Source organism: Pholis gunnellus, assembly GCF_910591455.1.
Source record: "Pholis gunnellus genome assembly, chromosome: 6".
In the NCBI taxonomy this organism is placed as follows: Eukaryota; Metazoa; Chordata; class Actinopteri; order Perciformes; family Pholidae; genus Pholis; species Pholis gunnellus.
Genome location: NC_136532.1, coordinates 6,143,365 through 6,161,944, shown reverse-complemented (window position 1 = coordinate 6,161,944; position 18,580 = coordinate 6,143,365). Strand labels below are relative to the sequence as shown.

The 18,580-nt window shown below is 41.7% G+C and overlaps 1 protein-coding gene across 1 annotated transcript; it reads left to right on the top strand.

Moving 5' to 3' along the window:
- Window positions 1-827: 827 nt before the first annotated feature.
- On the top strand, window positions 828-17,784 carry slc23a2 (solute carrier family 23 member 2; the record flags this gene model as incomplete). The annotated part of the gene is made up of 15 exons (XM_079161603.1): window positions 828-876; window positions 3,704-3,924; window positions 5,385-5,483; window positions 6,706-6,822; window positions 8,442-8,599; window positions 11,878-11,966; window positions 12,233-12,300; window positions 13,619-13,800; window positions 14,307-14,427; window positions 14,936-15,092; window positions 15,513-15,660; window positions 15,761-15,866; window positions 16,449-16,716; window positions 17,132-17,227; window positions 17,501-17,784. 15 exons carry the CDS (start codon window positions 828-830, stop codon window positions 17,782-17,784), a joined length of 2,163 nt encoding a protein of 720 aa, XP_079017729.1.
- Window positions 17,785-18,580: the final 796 nt, after the last annotated feature.

The window sequence follows — 18,580 nt, the reverse complement described above, 5'->3', positions numbered from 1 at the left end:
TCTTTGTTGGGAGATGTGTTGTCCCAGAAATAATTGTGATAAACTATATTATTGTCATTTTAAGACCATTTTATGCCACTGACGTAATGATGATATAATAGCATAATAATGCAAGTACACCCTTTTTTAAAGAGCATTGATTATTCAGACATTGGAATGTAAATACTTGATTATTTACCGTTATCAGCAAGCGGCCGTCAGCGCATATTCGCTGTCTTTATGTAATCGTCTGAACAACAATAACTCATAACATCACTCAACAAGAACATGAAAATGTGACCATTAAAGGCTCATTTTCATATAGTAGCATGTCAATCATGACTGGGAGAGTGTCTTGACTGTGGCGTTAGAAAATACTAATAGAATGCTCATCTCTCTCTCTCTCTCTCTCGCTCTCGCTCTCGCTCTCTCATTTATATATATATATATATATATATATATATATATATATATATATATATATATATATATATATATATATATATATATATATATATATATATATATATATATATATATATATATATATATATATATATATATATATATATATATATGCACCCTCTATAGGTGGAAGACTTGATTGCAACATAATTCACTCTAACTGCCTTCCTTAAGTCATATTTATTTATCTCAAAATTAAGTCTGACAATCAACACATCAGTCACACTAACTTTTGCTTGTGATTAAAATGCTGTCTGTCAAATTAACTTATGTCTCACCTCCTCCTCCTTATCCTTGAACCCCCTGCCTCTCCTCTATGCCTTCTTCGCTCTCCTCCTTCTTCTACCGCCTCCTTTCCCCTCTCTCTTGCCCCTTCCACACAGATGCTCCCAGCCGCCCAGCTTGACAGGAGTGATGGGATGTGTCAACTAGGTATTGCACCTATCCCAACATTTTACACTGCAAGCAGGGAGACTGGCTGGGTGGGAAAGGATATTTTGGGATACAACAATTTGGAAATACTTGTGGAAAGGGAAGATGACCCTAGGTACGCATCGGCTGCTAGTTGACATGTTTACTTTTATTTACCAGGCATGGTTTGTAGCGAACAAAGTCAACGGTGGCAGACGAACCTTTGCCGTTAACTTTCTTACAGCTTGTTAACAAGCCGCACTCTCGATATATTCGGCCTACTTGTTCAGGCTTGTTTTTTTTTTTTTTCACATGCAACTCTTTTTAAAAACCAAATATTTAGCATAAATCACCAGAGTATGAAAATCGGAAGACGTCACACTCTCGACACGCCTGAAAAATGGGAAGCTGAGGAATAAGAAAGGAAAGTCTAACAAACAAGTATGTTTTACTTTAAGAAACCATTGTTCTTTTCCCCTTAAAGTATAGAACTGGTTTGGTAACTTGGTTTACAAGTAATGAATAAAGGGACCATTTTAAATAATGAAACGGCTTTGTATTGGTGTCGAGTGGGAGGAAGGAAACAGGATATTTCATTCACTCTTCTCTCGTCTAAGATGTTTAAAGGCTTACATGCACTGGAGGTCAATATTTGAAGACTTCCATTATTACGGGCTTTTGTGTTGCAACACTACCTGTCAATGGACCCTGATGATCTAGTACAGTATCCTTGTGGGGTGTAGTTTCATTTACAGTGGAACACGGTTCACAAACTGAGCCTCAACGGGAAGAGAAAAGCTCCAAGCACTGTAAATGTGAAAACATCCTTATAGTTTTGTTTGTTTCTCACAGCTTTGTCTGAGATTAGTAACCCGAGACATCACGTAAATGTTTGACGTCCAAGGCTCGATTCATCGACTGTGTGGCCGAATATTTATTCTTTTCACACATTGTACACCAAACCCTCCTGAACTGTTCTCGTCGGAGATTAGTTGTAAGTTAGCCTTCATTTAATCATAAAGTCACGAGAGACATGAGGTCACAATACAACTCAACAGGTCAATTCGGTCTCACAAAGCAGTCACCCCTCACACACACAGTGATTACTAACCCCAAATATTCTTGTTGATAAAATGAGCAAGGACAGCATGTCCCTCAGAGGAATGAACTCTCGTTTGTTTTGCAGTTCAACTTTTTTAGCTTTAAGTTCTCTAAAATATTATGATTTCACTTGTACATGTGTGAAGGGAAAGGTTTCTCAGCCATTTCAGTTCAGAGAAGACCAGATGCAGGAACACTTGGTTGATGTGGTGTTTTTGTTTTTGAATGTGGTTTAGCAGGTAGCTGAGAGACGGCTCTCAACCCAGAGGTCTCTGAGCCAAACGTATGAGGAAGTAGAAACGGTTACAAAAGCACTAAGTGTGGGACAGTTCATGACATGATGAACAAAAGGCACCAACTGTTATAAAAGGTTATGAAATAAATCCGGGGTGGGACAGAACGACGTGACTCGAGGTTTGTTTTACACAAACAGGTCGACGCGACACCAGAAATAGTAAAATATTGCTCCACCCCTGCTAGACAAACTGACATCTCCTCTCTCTGCCTCATGCTCCTTTTCCATCTTCTCTCAACTCTGATTGCTCTGTTCCTCCTCTCCATCGAACGTGTGCTCATGTTTCACTCTTTTCTCAACTCCTGGCATCATCTCACCTCTCTGTACATCTGCTTTCTCCTCTTGTGTCTGTCGGACCAGTTGGCAACATGGATTAACTGAATGTAGCAATAGTTCTGTCCAAGGCAACTTATTATTTCGCAAGTTGAGTAGTTGTTAAGAATTGGTGCAGGGCTGCAACTAACCTTTGCTTTAATTATTTAGATCATTTGAATTATTGTTCTGTAAATTAAGTCTATTAAATGTCAGAAAATACTTCCATTAAAATGACCATTCAAATTTCTTAAAAGCCTAGATTGTTAGTTTTTTTTCGACGAAGATGTTCAGGTTACGTCACATTGGACAAAGAAAATCCACCGATCCTCACAGTTAAGAACCTAGAACAACTTCTTCTTGGCATTTATGCTTGAATTTGACAATTATCAAAATAATTGATTAGCTGTTTCAGCTGTGGTTAAAATCAAAAAAGTCTTTAATCTTTTTATAGATCACATCCTGATGGTATTGTGCACCTATTTAGCAATATAGGCAAAAATGTACAAAATACAATCTCTTTATTTTTATATCAAAATCCAGTCTTTTCTTCCTGTAAAACAAAATATGTTATGTGCTCACCAGCACCAACTAATTTCGACCAATAATATCATGACTTCCATCAACAAGGGAGGTGTGTGTGTGGAACAAGTTATAAGTCCACCACTTTTTAGTGCTCCGATCAAATGCAAAGAATTTGATTTACATCCCTCTTGTGACTGTACACCACTGAAATAGTCTGTTTCACAGGAGGGAATACGACACAGTACAGACCATAAAGACGCCCTAACTTCAGCTTCACTCAGACTTCTGTCACCTGCAGTAGTCAAGTTACTGGAACCGAAACTAGACAGAGCTGAGATGTTTTAAACCAAAACTAACGCTTTAACCTGCATATTTTCTCTCTTCTCTTTTACTTGATAAATGGTTGCAATTAAACATACTTTTGTCACCCAAAATAGATGGGACAAAAAAAATCAACAACAAGAGATCAGTTTCTAATCAAGAAGTGCGGCCTGGCAGCCTCTCTGAACCTCTGATGTGATAAGACCTTAACAATGAAGTTGGGCTATTGGAACGCTTACAGTTATAAATCAAGATATTAATCTCTCCGTTTGTCTGTCTCTTTTTCTTCCCAAGCAGGTGAGGCGGTCCTGGATGATGTAATCGGACTGAAAGATTCATCTGCAGCGTTCACACCGGAAAGAGACAGAGGAGGGACAGACGAGGAGATCGAGGAGATCGAGGACACGAGGATGGGCGTGGGGCAGAACACAAATTCCAAAGCGATGGACAGTAACAGTGAGGGAGGGAAACTTGAAGAGGAGAGCAAGCATGCCGCGGATTTCTACCCTATCCCGGTATACAAACATGTTTAATGTCTCAGTTATGAAATTAGGAAACGCTGAAAACAAAGCCACAGACGCATCACGAACAAGGTCACATACTGAAACAATGACAGGGTGTGGTCGCTATGCACGTAGCCTAAACATTTCCATTCCTTTCCGTCTCCTCTTTCTTTCTTTCTTTGGATCAGATTTGGCAGCGTGTTTAGCTTGTAATGTATAGGTGTGAGTGGACAACCTGAGTACACACAAACTGTTTACTTCAGAGACAGTGGTGCATGCTGCTACCACTCAGTCAGTCGATATCCTTTGTTCGTCTTTTTTGCACCAGGCGAGAGCTTCCTGTAGGTCAAAAGGCAAAATGAGAACAATAGAATTTTGTTCTTAAAACAAAGTTCTGTACTTAAGTACTATTTTCTGCTCCTTCATGAAAAGGAACCTCTCTGCATACAGAGTACCTCTGATCTTTAACCTGTGATCGACATTTTTTTTATATTAGCATTGGCTCAAATGACTGGTGTGAAAGAAGAATCTCATAGTCATGAACTTGGCAAACTGACAAAGTTAGCAGCTATCTGAACTCAGTGGAACATTTAGCAGCTAAAGAGCCAGATGTTTCTCTCAGGAGATCATACCAGATCTAAAGAACCAACCAACTTGCATTTGTCCGGTGTTCAGAAACCCAACTCTACATGAATGCTAACGGAGTCAAGTCTGCTGGATGTGTTAATGGATAACTGTCTGCTAACACATTCAACATCTCAGCTCAATAGGTTTGCAATGTACTTCCAGCTTGTTTTCCATATTCCCCAAGTGCCCCAACAATCAGTTAAAGCAGGTTTAAGTAGAGAATCTGCCTCCACCACAGAACAAAATGAAGACAGGACTTTCCACAGAGCTGTGGCAGTGACCATGAAGCTGCTGTTTTCCTTAGAAACTCAGGACTTTACAGTAAAACTGGCAGATGATGACGTCTTTGCATTGTGTGCTTCAGACATGCAAACGTCCAAAAGATATTAGATCAAATTTGAAAATATATTTTAATGTGTCCCTTTTTTATAGTGCCCCTCCCTTTGTGAATTGACGTGATGCTCTCGGCACATTCACAGGAAAAGCACACGCATCACATGCATCACATGCACTCGCACTCATTCTGGGTGGAATGAATTTGTTTGTAAAGTGACCAGTTTGCATGCGGTAGGAAACACGTGTCCACGTGCAGGTGGGCGAGTCTGTTCATCAGCTTTGTTACGTGCTCTTTACATTTCAGAGGTTTCACACGACAGGGCAGCAGACACATAGTTACACAACCTCACGTGTGTTTTCACTTGGTTTTGTAAGCGTCATCATCAGCCAGCTGTCTGGGCCAGCAGGATTTAGCAAACTGTAATTAAGATTAAGCTGCTCTGTTTCCTCATGAAAGGACAAAAGGGCGGCATTAAAGATCTTAACCGTGAATCGGTCTGTGTGTTAAGGTGGTGGTAAACGGCGTGGGCGGTGCCAGCGGAGACCAGGACACCGAGAACACCGAGCTGATGGCCATCTACACTAAAGAGAATCATGGAGCAGAAAAGGTAACATGGAGCAATGGAAGTGAAACACAAGCCCCGTGTTTAATACGTGATCCGAAGGGCAAGATCTCTCCCAAATAAGCCTCGATTTTAATCAGACCGACACATACTCACATGGTTCCAAAAGCTTACTCATAACCACAGTTTCAATCACTTTCCTTTTCCTTCCTCACCTTTACCCGGCATTCTTAAAGATGTAATCCTTCAGATTTCAGTCTTATTAGATTTATAACCCATGTGGTTTGATACAGCAAACGCACACTTGGACAGCTTGTCGGTACAGTTCAGTTAGTCGACAGATCACAGAGCACAACCCTCCATGTATCAGCTCCCTGTGGCTGTTCCTCCTCGTTTCTTGAGTTCTTGCAAAGAATCAGAACTGATCTGCTTTCTTCCTCTGAAGATGCATTTTTGATGAATGATTTCGATCAGCTCTAGCACATTGCGTTTCCCGTGGCTGTTCCGCAATAAATGTCACCTTGATTTTCTTTTTCCAGCCGAGTGCTTTATTGTGAAGAAGCATAAGTAGGAAATGGTCAGTTTGCGTCATCAGTAACTTAATACACTCAATAAAACTCTGATACAGCTGAGAGGAGAGTGAACAGTGAGGCTGATATTTTTTAAATCTGGGTTACAATGTGTGACAACCAGCGATTTAAAGAAAAAAGAAAGAAATCCATATCGTGGTATTTATTAACATTTTGACACTATTACCTAAAATGTTTAGTTAAAATAACGGGATTGTTAAACTCTGTTTGCTTTTGATGTTTCACTTCTTACCTGATTCTCTGTATTTAAAATAGTGAAGCACAAACTCATTTCCACTCAAGCTAGCGCAAAAACAAAGTGCTGACTCATCAAACACTGACTTTGCTTTGCTGAGAGAGTGAAGTGTCTCTCTCGCTCTCGCGCCCCCCCCCCCCCTATCCGATCATTCGTAAAAGTCACGTCTGCTCAGACCGTTGCTGTTCACATTTGACGGGATCAGTGTGATCTGCAGTTATAGTCCTATACTTTCCACTAAAATATATTATTTTGACCCTTTACACAAAGTGAAAATGAATTACACTGAGCTCTGTTTTAATCTGTTTGTGTGTGTGTGTGTGTGTGTGTGTGTGTGTGTGTGTGTGTGTGTGTGTGTGTGTGTGTGTGTGTGTGTGTGTGTGTGTGTGTGTGTGTGTGTGTGTGTGTGTGTGTGTGTGTGTGTGTGTGTGTGTGTGTGTAGAGCTCAATGTCTGAGACGTTGGACAGCACAGACAGTATGGACGCGAGGAGGAATGACATGATCTATACCATCGAAGACACCCCACCCTGGTACCTGTGTGTGTTCTTGGGCTTACAGGTAGATCTCCACACATAACCGTGTTGTTTCATGGCCGATTTACAGTGCGTGTTATCGGTCATGAATATGTTTTTAAGTAGCTGACTCACGGATGTGTTTTAAACTGACAATGTTTCGCCATATGAGCTGAAAAGCGAGCACTCCCTCGTGCCCTGTATAATCACGGTGCGTCATCTTCTTCACCGTGGTTGTACTTGTCATCCTGGTGCAGTATTTTTCATCCGACCGTCCGCAAGACTCATCACGCAACTAGACGCTAGTCACAGACATAGGGTTTTGCTCACAGTGGTCGTCATGTTGGTGGTTGTTTTGGTTTAAGTCAGAGTTGGTAACTATTCTACAAATAGTTTAGTCATATTAGCTCGAACTGTCACTAGATCCTCGAGGTGAAAAACAACCTCCTTTCATCTCTCCTAATGGCATTTTCTACAACGCCTGAAGAAATACTAAGTTCCTGCTTTCATGTCAAGCAGGAACTGTCTTTGAACAGTGGGGTTTTTTTTTTTTCCTCGGGCCTTCACTTTAAAATATTCCACAGCTTCAAGTCACCGCCGGCTCAGAAAAGAACAGGAAGTTATTTTTATAGCTCACAAATGTATAACGCTGTGACTCTGTGCCCAGTGAATGACAGCTGTCACTAATTCCTGTTATTTTGGAGATTATGTGTCAATGTTTCTGATTGAGCAGGATCCTGGTGCAGCTGCAGAATGGAGTTTGAGTTATTTATTTATTTTTAATAGGCTGCGTATAGTCTGAACGCGTTTTAACATAATTATAGTGACAGTATTTAACTTTACTACATTCTTGACATAGCTGAAATAAAGCCACTGAATGCTGCTGAGCCAAGATCCAAAGAGATGTTAATCATTTAAAATTCACTCTATGTTAACTTTTAAATCACCAAACATGTCACTGGATCAGACTGTGAGATTACAATCATGTCACTGTATTTAATCTATATCTTTTTTTTAAATCTTAAAATATTTTTTTCATCTTCACTGTGTTTTGTCCCTGTCAGATTAAAGCTGAATAAATATATTTAAAATGTAATGTAGCCCAGAGAGTTGGTTAACATTTGCTTCGAGCAGTAAATTTGGTTGCAGTTGCACAATTCATTCAAGAGTTTGTCAGGCATGACTTCTTCTTGTTTTTGCTGTGTTGTCCACCAAAGTACCAAATGTAGTGTAAAAGAGTTTTGTAGCAGAAGTTTAGTCCAAAATGGGCCCAAAGGATTCAACTCAACCGAGGTCAGAGGTTAGAACTGCTTCTATTTCTCAAGATTGAAGAGTCATGAGCCAAAAGGTAAAGTAGTTTATACACGGCTACATAATCCAAAAACAAGTCACTGGCTCCTTGGCCCGCAACATAACTCATGACAAGTAAAAGACAAACACAAATATCCAAAACAGAAGGGAGGGTAATGTTTTCTTTCTGAGAGATAATGATCCTAAAGAAAATGGTTCATAATGATGATCTGTTGTTTTCTGGGAACGTCCTAAAAGCTAAAGTAACTAAGCTAGTAACTATGGTGTCAGGTATGGACCGTCTAACAATAGACGCACACACACACGCACACGCACGCACACACACTCTGACTCTGTGGCCTCTTGTATTTGCAGCACTACTTGACCTGTTTCAGTGGAACTATCGCCGTGCCGTTCCTCCTCGCCGAGGCGATGTGCGTCGGCTTTGATCAGTGGGCCACCAGTCAGCTCATTGGAACCATCTTCTTCTGTGTGGGGATCACCACCCTGCTCCAGACCACACTGGGCTGCAGGTACACTCACAATACTTTCTCACATACCGCCAGTCAGACAGTAGGTCCATGCCCTCACACACACTCTACACTGCAGCTTTTCTGTCAGCTGCCCGCTTTATTCTGTCTTTCACTTCCTCACCTCTTCCCTTTTTATTCCTCCCCTTCTCAACTACCTCTCATCTCTAAGTGCCATCTAATGTCAAGGGTCATTGTTGACATGAAGTTCCTCTTTCCCCATCCTTCCTCTTCGCGTGTGTGTGCACATTAAAGCAGATGCTTACATGTCCTTTTTTTTTTGTTATGGTAGGTTCCCACAACAGTCTGTTATTAAAAAAAAGATACATTGAAGCAGGGATATATAATGTTTCTGACTTTTTTTACAGGAGGATTTTTAATTCTCTAGCAGTTGTCTTTATGCATATTGTCCACTAGAATGTGATGAGTTGATAACATTTCAACTTCCTTGTTTCGTTCATGTGACTGCAGTTTTACTTTGAGTAGAAGGTGAACTTCCTTAGACGCTTATATTTTCCGAGTTGAGACGACAGAAAAGAATATGAAGGAAAGCCAGAAACTAGAGACGTGTGACTGCAGACCAGAGGAGTGACCTACATGTAGTCCAACTAATGCAGCACTTCTGGGCGAGCTACGGTGACACTGATACTCGCTGTTAACACCTCATGGAAGAGGACTTTAACTCACTAGTGTGGATTTTTGTAGTTTTAGGATCTTCAAACTTTTTTGATTTACTGTGAAAAGCCATGTGTCGTTTGCCTTTCAAGCTTTGATTAGGTACTTCCTCAGTGTCCAAATAAAGAACTAATACATGTGCGGAAACTGAGTTTCCGGCTACATTCCAATGTCACCAGACCAGAGACTGTCCAGTACTTCATACAGAACATTTTCAATACTGATGGGCTTTACTAATGCAAGATATTTACTTTGTTTCCTTTCAGTATCACAGCTCTGCTCATAGTGAGCAGGTTTGTTAGGTCACTACCTGCAAATACTGGTACCAGCAAAAAAGAAATCTTGCTCTCTACAGTGTCATCTTTAGCCTTTTCCTCCTCCACCACAGGCAATGGACATTAGGGTTAAAGAGGAATTCCACCGATTTTTTTATTGCTCTTCCGTAAAGGTGTGGTGTGTGGGGTAGGGGGGGGGCGGGGCTTGCAAGAGACTCAATAAAAAAAGAATTGTCAATATTGACCAAAAGAGGCCAAGATATAATGCTCTTTAGTCCCTGACTCGAGCTTCAAAAACGCAGGATCCTACACTTCCCATAATGCAACACAATAGCCTCTGCCATTAGCCTGATAAATGTCTTTCTAACTCTACACAGGCTCCACACATCTGGTTACTTTTTCACACCTGAAAAAGCTCCCCCCGAGCTCAGCTCAGCTGTAGACAGATTTTCTACAAACATTTAATATTCAACGCTTAGATGATTCCTAATATTTGCCTTGTCACAGCAACAACAGGGAAGGTTCCTGTTCAGCGTAGCCTCCAGAAAGGAGTCTGTCCGTCCATCTCTTACTCAGTCGCTGCTCGCTCTTTCCTATTTCATATATTTATTTTAAACATTTGCTTTTGGTTTAGCATTTTAATCTGGTCACAAGTGGTCATTCAAGAGTCAAAAACCCGGGAGAAATACAGTGAGGAGGATAGAAAGAAGAGGTGGAGAGAGTGGAGGGGGTAATAAGTTATGCTGCCAAGTGAAGTTGAGAGGGAAAAAAAGCAAATGCTTTTCCAGGAAAGGTGAATTGTGCTTCTGAGCAGCTGCCACCTGCAGACATTTTTGTAATTTAAGATGATTCAATGTGGATTTACTCTCTTCTAGCATATTTTATTAACCGTCTCTCTTCTCTTATCATTCTGTTTTGTTTGCTGAAATAGACACATAATCAATCTAGTTTACTTTCATTATTAAAAAGTAAAGCCTCTTTGTTTTCCTTTTAGTTTTACTTCAAATCTGCCCAGCATGACCACAGGCTCTCCTGGCTGAAGTGCTTGCGTCCCAAAACTTTCACAGAAACAACAAAACACAATGCAACAAATACTACACACTTAAATTACTACAGATATTATTAAAAAGTGTCTACAGTCAGTGCAATCGGTAGAATCGCTCCCTTTGACATTCACTGCTTAGTCCACACAGGAGCAGAGAGGCCTGCTTAGAACACAAAGTCCGATGTGATTTACTGATTCAGCAGTTTGACCGTTCTTTAATCTGTTTGAACTCTAAATTGTGTTGTTTGCTGTTATTCTTCAAGCACACATGAGGGTGATCTGAGCCATATGCAGTTTGAAAGCTTTACCCAGCTTTGGCCTGATTCCATACTGCATAACACTCTGTATTATAGATCAGAAATAACAATAACAGGATCTGTGTGTTTGCTTCAAAGGACCTCAGTTTCATAAGGAAGTCAATACTTGGTCATACCCTGCTACAGATATAATCTGTGCGCACTGCAAGATATACGCACATCCTCATAGATGTCTAAATATTTGTTGGAGTAAATTCCTGGAAGACCGAGAAGATGTTTCCCGCTTAGGTTTTGTCACTCAGTACAGGGAATCACAAATCACTTTTCGATAAACAATGGGTCAATCCAAATTTGATCTTTGTCATGTCATCCTTTTTTGGAGGGAGGAGGGGGATTTGGTCTGAAGCCAGTGTGCAGGTGTACATCTGAATCTGATTTTATGAATGTTCACTTCCTCTTTCTTAAGAAAGCAACCTTTCATTTCTGCCCTTGGCATTTCCACTAATATGATGTCATAACAGTTTATGTATTATATTGTTATCACCGTTAGGATCTTTTGATATCCCTCTGCTGTCATGAACACGTATTACAGTTGTCATTTTTAAAGGTCACTCATGACCATTGCCTGAATCACAAAAAGACCATGACAGGAAATATGTTTTATGAGTGTGTGTGCGTGTGGCGGGGGGGGGGGGGGGGGGGATTGTTTGCGTAAAAGAGGAAGAAAATGCAGGAAGGAGGTGAATCTTTGGCATCGATAGCTGAACTAACAACCCCGTCCTGTGTTTGACTGACCTGTAGATTACCCAAAAAACCACCAGGGCGATTCTCACACTCCACACAATGACCGATATTCAAATAAGCAAGAATAGCATGAACTCTGTGTAACTGAAATGCTGTCACCTGGTGGCTCTACACAGTAAATCACCTTGCTTTCTACTCAATTTTAATGCTCCTTTTGTTGTACATTAATGTGATTTTTCAGACTCGTGTAACCTCATTTTAAAACTGTGCCTTCCTTGTGTTCAGGTTGCCCCTGTTCCAGGCCAGCGCTTTCGCCTTCCTCGCGCCGGCTCGAGCCATCCTGTCCCTGGATAAATGGAAGTGTAATAACACAGGTAAACTCCCCTCTCTCCCTTTGTCTCCCACTCTCGACTCATTCAATACAGACGCTCTTATCTGATATCATGCGCCGGGTTATTGTATCTTTGTTTACCGTGATTCCATCTCCAAATGTTGTTTGCATCAAAGCCTACGAAGCAGAGAATTAAGCGTCCCCAAATGGGATTTGCCGCTCCAAATGAATTCTAAGAGTTATGATTCAGATAGTGATCTAATTGAGTTGTCTCGTATTCTCCTCCATCCTTTGTTTTTCCATGACCAGAGGTTTCACTATTCAACAGCACCGAGCTACTCAACACAGAGCACATCTGGCACCCCAGGATACGAGAGGTGAGGTTTAGAAAGACAAATAAAAGAGATGGTAACGGAGCGGGGGGGAGCTTAAGAAGGAGAAAGATAAACTAGATAGATGGGATCAAATTGCTCTAAAACGCCTTCTTGTGGAAAGGCAGATTGTTTGAAACTGAAAAAATACTTGCATAAGATATTGCGCAACTTCTTACACAACTGTAGTTGGATTATTGACGTTACTTAAGCGACAGGATCTTTTTCTCCCAGCTGCTAAATGGCAACGCTGTCTGTAAATGGCTGCAGGGTTCTGTTCTCTGTGACAGAAGCTGTTCATTTGTATTAACCTTTTCCGTTTGCGTAAGCCAGTTGTGTAAATGTTTTTTATGTAACGCACGAATGAGGCTAAACTCAATCACACTGAATCAAATTGTGGAACGGGACATCGATGGGCTGAGCAGGAGGAACGTGTGTTTGACCGCAGAGAACACAGAGACGGATGAAGACGAGGCAAATCGGGTTATTATTCTGTAACCTCGTCTCCTCCAACCGTGACGCAAACTAAAGGATTCATTCAGTTCATTTCACATTATTTAGTTATGAACAGGATTCAGCAGACGTGCTCGTTTAATAACTGCAAAGCCAACGCACGGCGTGATTGATCGGTCCTCAGCTGAATCAGACAGATTATTTTCTTATGATCAATTGATAGAGCGTGTGTTCTAATAATGACCTCATTGATCAAATATGTTGACTTCACTTTGTAATTTTAGAGCCACTGCTCATTATCTAAAACTTAGTTACTGTGAGATACTTTTAACTGGTTATGAAACGGTCAATTTACCACTGATGCCTCTATGTGACCCGCATAAGTAAACGAGACCATCAGCGAGAGGATGGACGATCTCTATGTAGTTATTAATAATAGTAAAGTGTAGTTAATTGCGCAGGGCAGCAGGACCTCGCTGCAGTAAAGAGGTTTTCTAACGGGAGTCTGGTGCTTGAAGAAACACGACCGCTGTCGTCCACAGGGAGCCTTGTAGTAGCTTTAATAAACCAAATATTATATTTTGTAAAATGTATTCATTTCTTTTGCCGTTAGTGAAAATACTCTTTATTTCAGGGTGTAATCATTTAGATTTCAATGTTGAGATCAAATCTTTTTTCAGTTGCATCAGTCAACATCATCTTGTATCCCTCTGAGCCGGCACCTGTGCTTTAAGAGTTGATTCATAGTGAACATCATTTAAAACTGCGTCAGTGTTTAAGTGGGTAGTTTCATGTTCTGATTCATCATTTTTGTTCTTTGTTTCATGAACTATTTTTTCTTCTATTCTCTACAATGTCTGCGTTCTGTCAGATCCAAGGGGCCATCATCGTGTCGTCCCTGGTCGAGGTGTGTATCGGAGCGCTGGGTCTGCCCGGGCTCCTGCTGAAGTTCATCGGACCTCTGACCATCACCCCCACCGTGACCCTCATCGGCCTGTCTGGTTTCCAGGCCGCGGGGGAGAGGGCTGGAAAACACTGGGGCGTTGCTATGCTGTAAGTTCAGACTCTCACGCAAAGAAATGCAAAGTCATGTGTCAACAAAAACATGTTTTCATAGCTTGTGGGTCATTCACTGAACTGATGTACAGCAGAATCAACTTCCTAGAGATATTCCCAGCTAAAAATGAAGCAGATAGGAAGATGTTTTGGAAAATAATGAGGAAAGCACTTCTTTTTATTCATGGAAAGATCACACTGGATCGTGTTATGACACAGAGGATTGACTCATGGGGGAAGATCCCCTTCAAAGCTGTGATAATCATGTGGCGTGAGCAGCAGTTCCTGCTGTCTCACGACTGTTCACACTGTAGCTGGAGGCTTCCTCCTCTCGCTCCGCAGGGACAGAGGACATGTGCCTGTTATTTGCCGCTGATTTGCTTCTTCTTCGGGCAGTTGTGGGGCCTCTGGGGTCCAAGCCGTAGACGGGAGTAAATGGAACATGTCATGACGGGATTTGTTCTCCGATCCACCAAACTGAGGGAGATTGTTTCTGTCTGCAGGACTATCTTCTTGGTGCTGCTCTTCTCTCAGTATGCCAGGAACGTTCACTTCCCTCTCCCGGTCTACAAAGCCAAGAAAGGCTGGACTTTCTACAGGCTGCAGATCTTCAAAATGTTTCCTGTAAGTAAACAACTAATTCTACAAGTATATACATACCCCAGTGTGTTGCTTTTTGCACAAACTGTGGCTGGTCTTCATGTTTAGATTCCCAAAAACTCTGCTCTCTTTTAATGAATTAACTTTGGTTCCTTTACAACTGACCCCCTACCTCCACCGCAAACTAGGTTCCAGTTTAATCTATCTCTCCCTGGGAGGTTAAGAGGTTCTCCCTCCGCCTGCCTCTGTGCAGTGTATAAATCAGTGTTTTCCTGCCCTCTGCTGGTGATGTGTTGAATAGTATTAGTAGCTTCTACAATTTCACATTTTCACATGAGTCATATATATATATATATATAATATGCAATATATTTTCAACATTTTGCAGGAAGAGAAAATAAATTTGTATACAACAATTCTCAATAAATTACATTTTTGTCACAAGGATGCAGGATTACTGAGTTCTTTTTTAGATTTTTTGATTTCAGTTCATTTTTAATGCGAATGTCTGATTTGGTTTCTTTTCACACAGATCATCATGGCCATCCTGGTGTCATGGCTGCTGTGTTTCATTTTCACTGTGACTGACGTTTTCCCGCCGGAGGTAGGCAAGTATGGCTACTACGCCCGCACCGACGCTCGTCAAGGGATCGTCGCAGCTGCACCCTGGTTTAAGGTCCCATATCCATGTAAGTGTGAGGAGGAGGAGGAGGAGGAGGAGGAGGAGGAGGAGGCACTGATCAGTCGAGTAGTGAGGAATAATAATCTCTGCGTTGTGACAGTTTAAGATAAATTTAAGTTTGTCATCATTCATGTATTCACACCCACTAAGTACTCTTACAATGGAATGCTATTTACTATCTAATCAGATCAAAAGTCTGTGAAGACAGAAATATAGATAAAGGGAATTGTTTTTGTAGGAAGAGGTGAAACGGTGATGCACAAAATAAACAAAACAATAAAATGTATGGCACAAAAAAATCCTCAGAACCAATTTAGAGAATAAACTGAAAAATATCAAATGAACATAAAATGTACACAAAGATATTTTCTGTTTTGAATGCAGCTGTTTCTCACCTCTGACCCGCTCTGTGTTTTTACTTCGACAGTCCAGTGGGGCCTTCCAACGGTGACGACTGCAGGTGTGATCGGCATGATGAGCGCGGTGGTGGCCAGCATCATCGAGTCCATCGGAGATTACTACGCCTGCGCACGTCTCTCATGCGCTCCGCCACCGCCAATCCACGCCATCAATAGGTAACGCTTCAGTTTAGCGTCTCCTTCTTTCTGATGTTTGTTTGTGAATTCACTTCCCGAAAGACACTTCAATGAGCTTGTTTTTCTGCCGTCTCGGTAGGGGGATATTTGTAGAAGGTATTTCCTGTGTGCTGGATGGTCTTTTTGGGACAGGAAATGGCTCCACCTCCTCCAGTCCAAATATAGGCGTCCTGGGAATCACAAAGGTAACACACACCTGCACTTTATTTCATTTCATTTCTTTTTATGTTTGTTTGTTTTACAGTCAGGTAGACTTTGTGTAATTCTCTTAGTTTCCTTCTCTTCCTGCACACTCTCATTTAGGTGTTATATTTCTTTTTACCGTGATGGTTTAATTGTGCAAATAATCAAACGGGAGCCGAAATGAAAATCAGTCGTTAGAAAATGAATTGGCAACTATTTTAATAGTCTTTCAGTCGTTTGAGTCGCTTTTCAAGTGCAAAAACCCAAACATTGTACGTACTTAATGTAAGGATTATCCTATTTTCACTGTTTTATATCATTTAGAGTTAAATATGTTCTGGTTCGGGGCTGTTGGTTCAACAAATTTAGCAACTTGAAAAAGTCACCTCGTAATTATTTTAAATTTAATTGTAATTACATTTTTCACGATTTGCTGACATTTATAGATCAAATAATAGGCTCATCCTTACCCATTGTCCCTTCCTACGAGTGTCATTCTGTTGAGATGTAGGTATGAATAAACTGTGAGACCACACGTCACACTCCCTAACTGGCTTTCCTCTGATCTCTGACTGGTCTTCCAGGTGGGCAGCCGACGTGTGATTCAGTACGGAGCCGCCATGATGCTGCTGCTGGGGCTCGTGGGTAAATTTAGCGCCCTGTTTGCCTCTCTGCCCGACCCTGTGCTGGGAGCTCTGTTCTGCACCCTGTTCGGTATGATCACAGCGGTGGGACTCTCCAACCTGCAGTTTGTCGACCTCAACTCCTCCAGGAACCTCTTTGTTCTGGGTTTCTCCATCTTCTTCGGTCTGATGCTGCCGAGCTACCTCAAAGAGAACCCGCTGGTCACCGGTGAGTGGAGGGGAGAGATCACAACATGTTTACATACTACTTGTCAGATTTACCTCAGCAATAACGATTAATGGAGCTGAAGATTCTCTGTCCTTGCAGTGGACTTGTCTTCATTCGTAATTTGTACTGGGCAATAAACAGGAGTAACATAAATGAGATTAAACTTTTGTTTAACACATTCAGTTGGTAAGAGCCCGTTCATGCATTTTAAAGAGAAAACAGAGAGCTGATTAACACATATATGGCTTCTGTTAGCTTCACTAATTAAGTTGTTGACAACCCTTCTGAGGGAATTCATTTGCTGAACACACTAACATCACTGAAATGAGGTCGGTTAGAGATTCACAGTGTCTGTAAAACTGAAAACTAAGCCATAATAAAGTCCGTTATTAAGCCCCGTCTCTATCTTTCTCAGGCATCGTCGGGGTTGACCAAGTATTGAACGTGCTCCTCACCACTGCCATGTTCGTCGGAGGCTCCGTCGCCTTCATTTTGGACAATACTATCCCTGGTAAGGTGTTTAATCCTCTCTTTTCCACATGTGTCAAACTGATGATTTAAAAAGAGGTCCACTCTAAAAATATATGTACTTTATGCTTCAGAGTGATCTTGATAAATAACAATGTGATGGTAGTTAAGAGTGCACAAAACATTTTTAAAGGAAGAAAATCGTAAAAAAAACGTGGCTGTGAATGGGGAGCAGGTACAGGTGTAGATACAAAGTCAGAACATGCCGAGGTATATCCGGTCTCATGACTCTGATTGTTCTTCCTGTTCTCCACAGGCACCCTCGAAGAACGAGGCGTCAGGAAGCTGAAACGTGGCACTGGTCTCGGTGCAGCAGAGCTGGAGGGGATGAGATCCTACGACCTGCCGTTTGGAATGGACTTCATCCGCAGACACCCCGTCTTCAAGTACATCCCGATCAGCCCCACCTTCCAAGGCTACCAGTGGGGGAGGATACAGGAAGTCTGCAGGAGCAGACTGGGACATGGGGATGCGGTGAAGGGGGGAGGAGCGGGAGGGGAGGGAGATGCAGCAGCAACAGCGGGGGAGAGTGGGGTATAGCCGACGAGGTGCAAGATCTTAAATGTGGATGAATTTGGGGAGCAAGGGATGGTACACTAAGATAAAAGGATGGAAGAGTCGAGGACCGAAGCGGTGCAGGATTTGGGATTGTGTGGAAGAAATTGTGATGCACCAACGCTACCCCCCCCAACCCCCCCTTGTCAGCATTTTCTTTAGCTCGTCTTTTCCCACTTCCTACTATGCTATTTTAAGCATGCTATAGCAAGTCACAGCATGCTATAAAAGACGTCACCATGTGGAGGTTAGTTGGTGTGTGTGTGTGCATGTGTGTTTGCAGCAAGAGAATAACGGGTGTGTGCATTAATCTATATGCACTTTAATCTAGAAGGAGACGGATGGACGTCAAACAATCGAAGCTGAATGTTTGATGATAACTTGCAAACATATACTGCCCAACTTTTATAAAAGATATTCTCTATTCAAAGTAAATGTGATTATATCAGTCGAGGATTATGCAAAAAATTTGTGTTGAGGAGCGTTCGCCCCTGGGCTCGTTATGCAGCCACACCAACACACACACCAACAGCCTCACCAGAATTGCTTGAGCGCCACAATGCACATCGGGGGTCATGCAGATTGATGGACGTGGTTGGTCAGGGCCCCCCTTAGCCGTGCAAAGTGATTGTGAAATTTAAATATTTGTTTTTGCACTATCTGCACTTCTGTTTAAAAGCAGAATGTCACTCTGAAGCTCGCGCCCCCATTCCTTCAGTGAAACCTCCTCAGAGACCCGTTTAGCAGCACATCACATTCGCTCATCTCACGCTAAACAAAC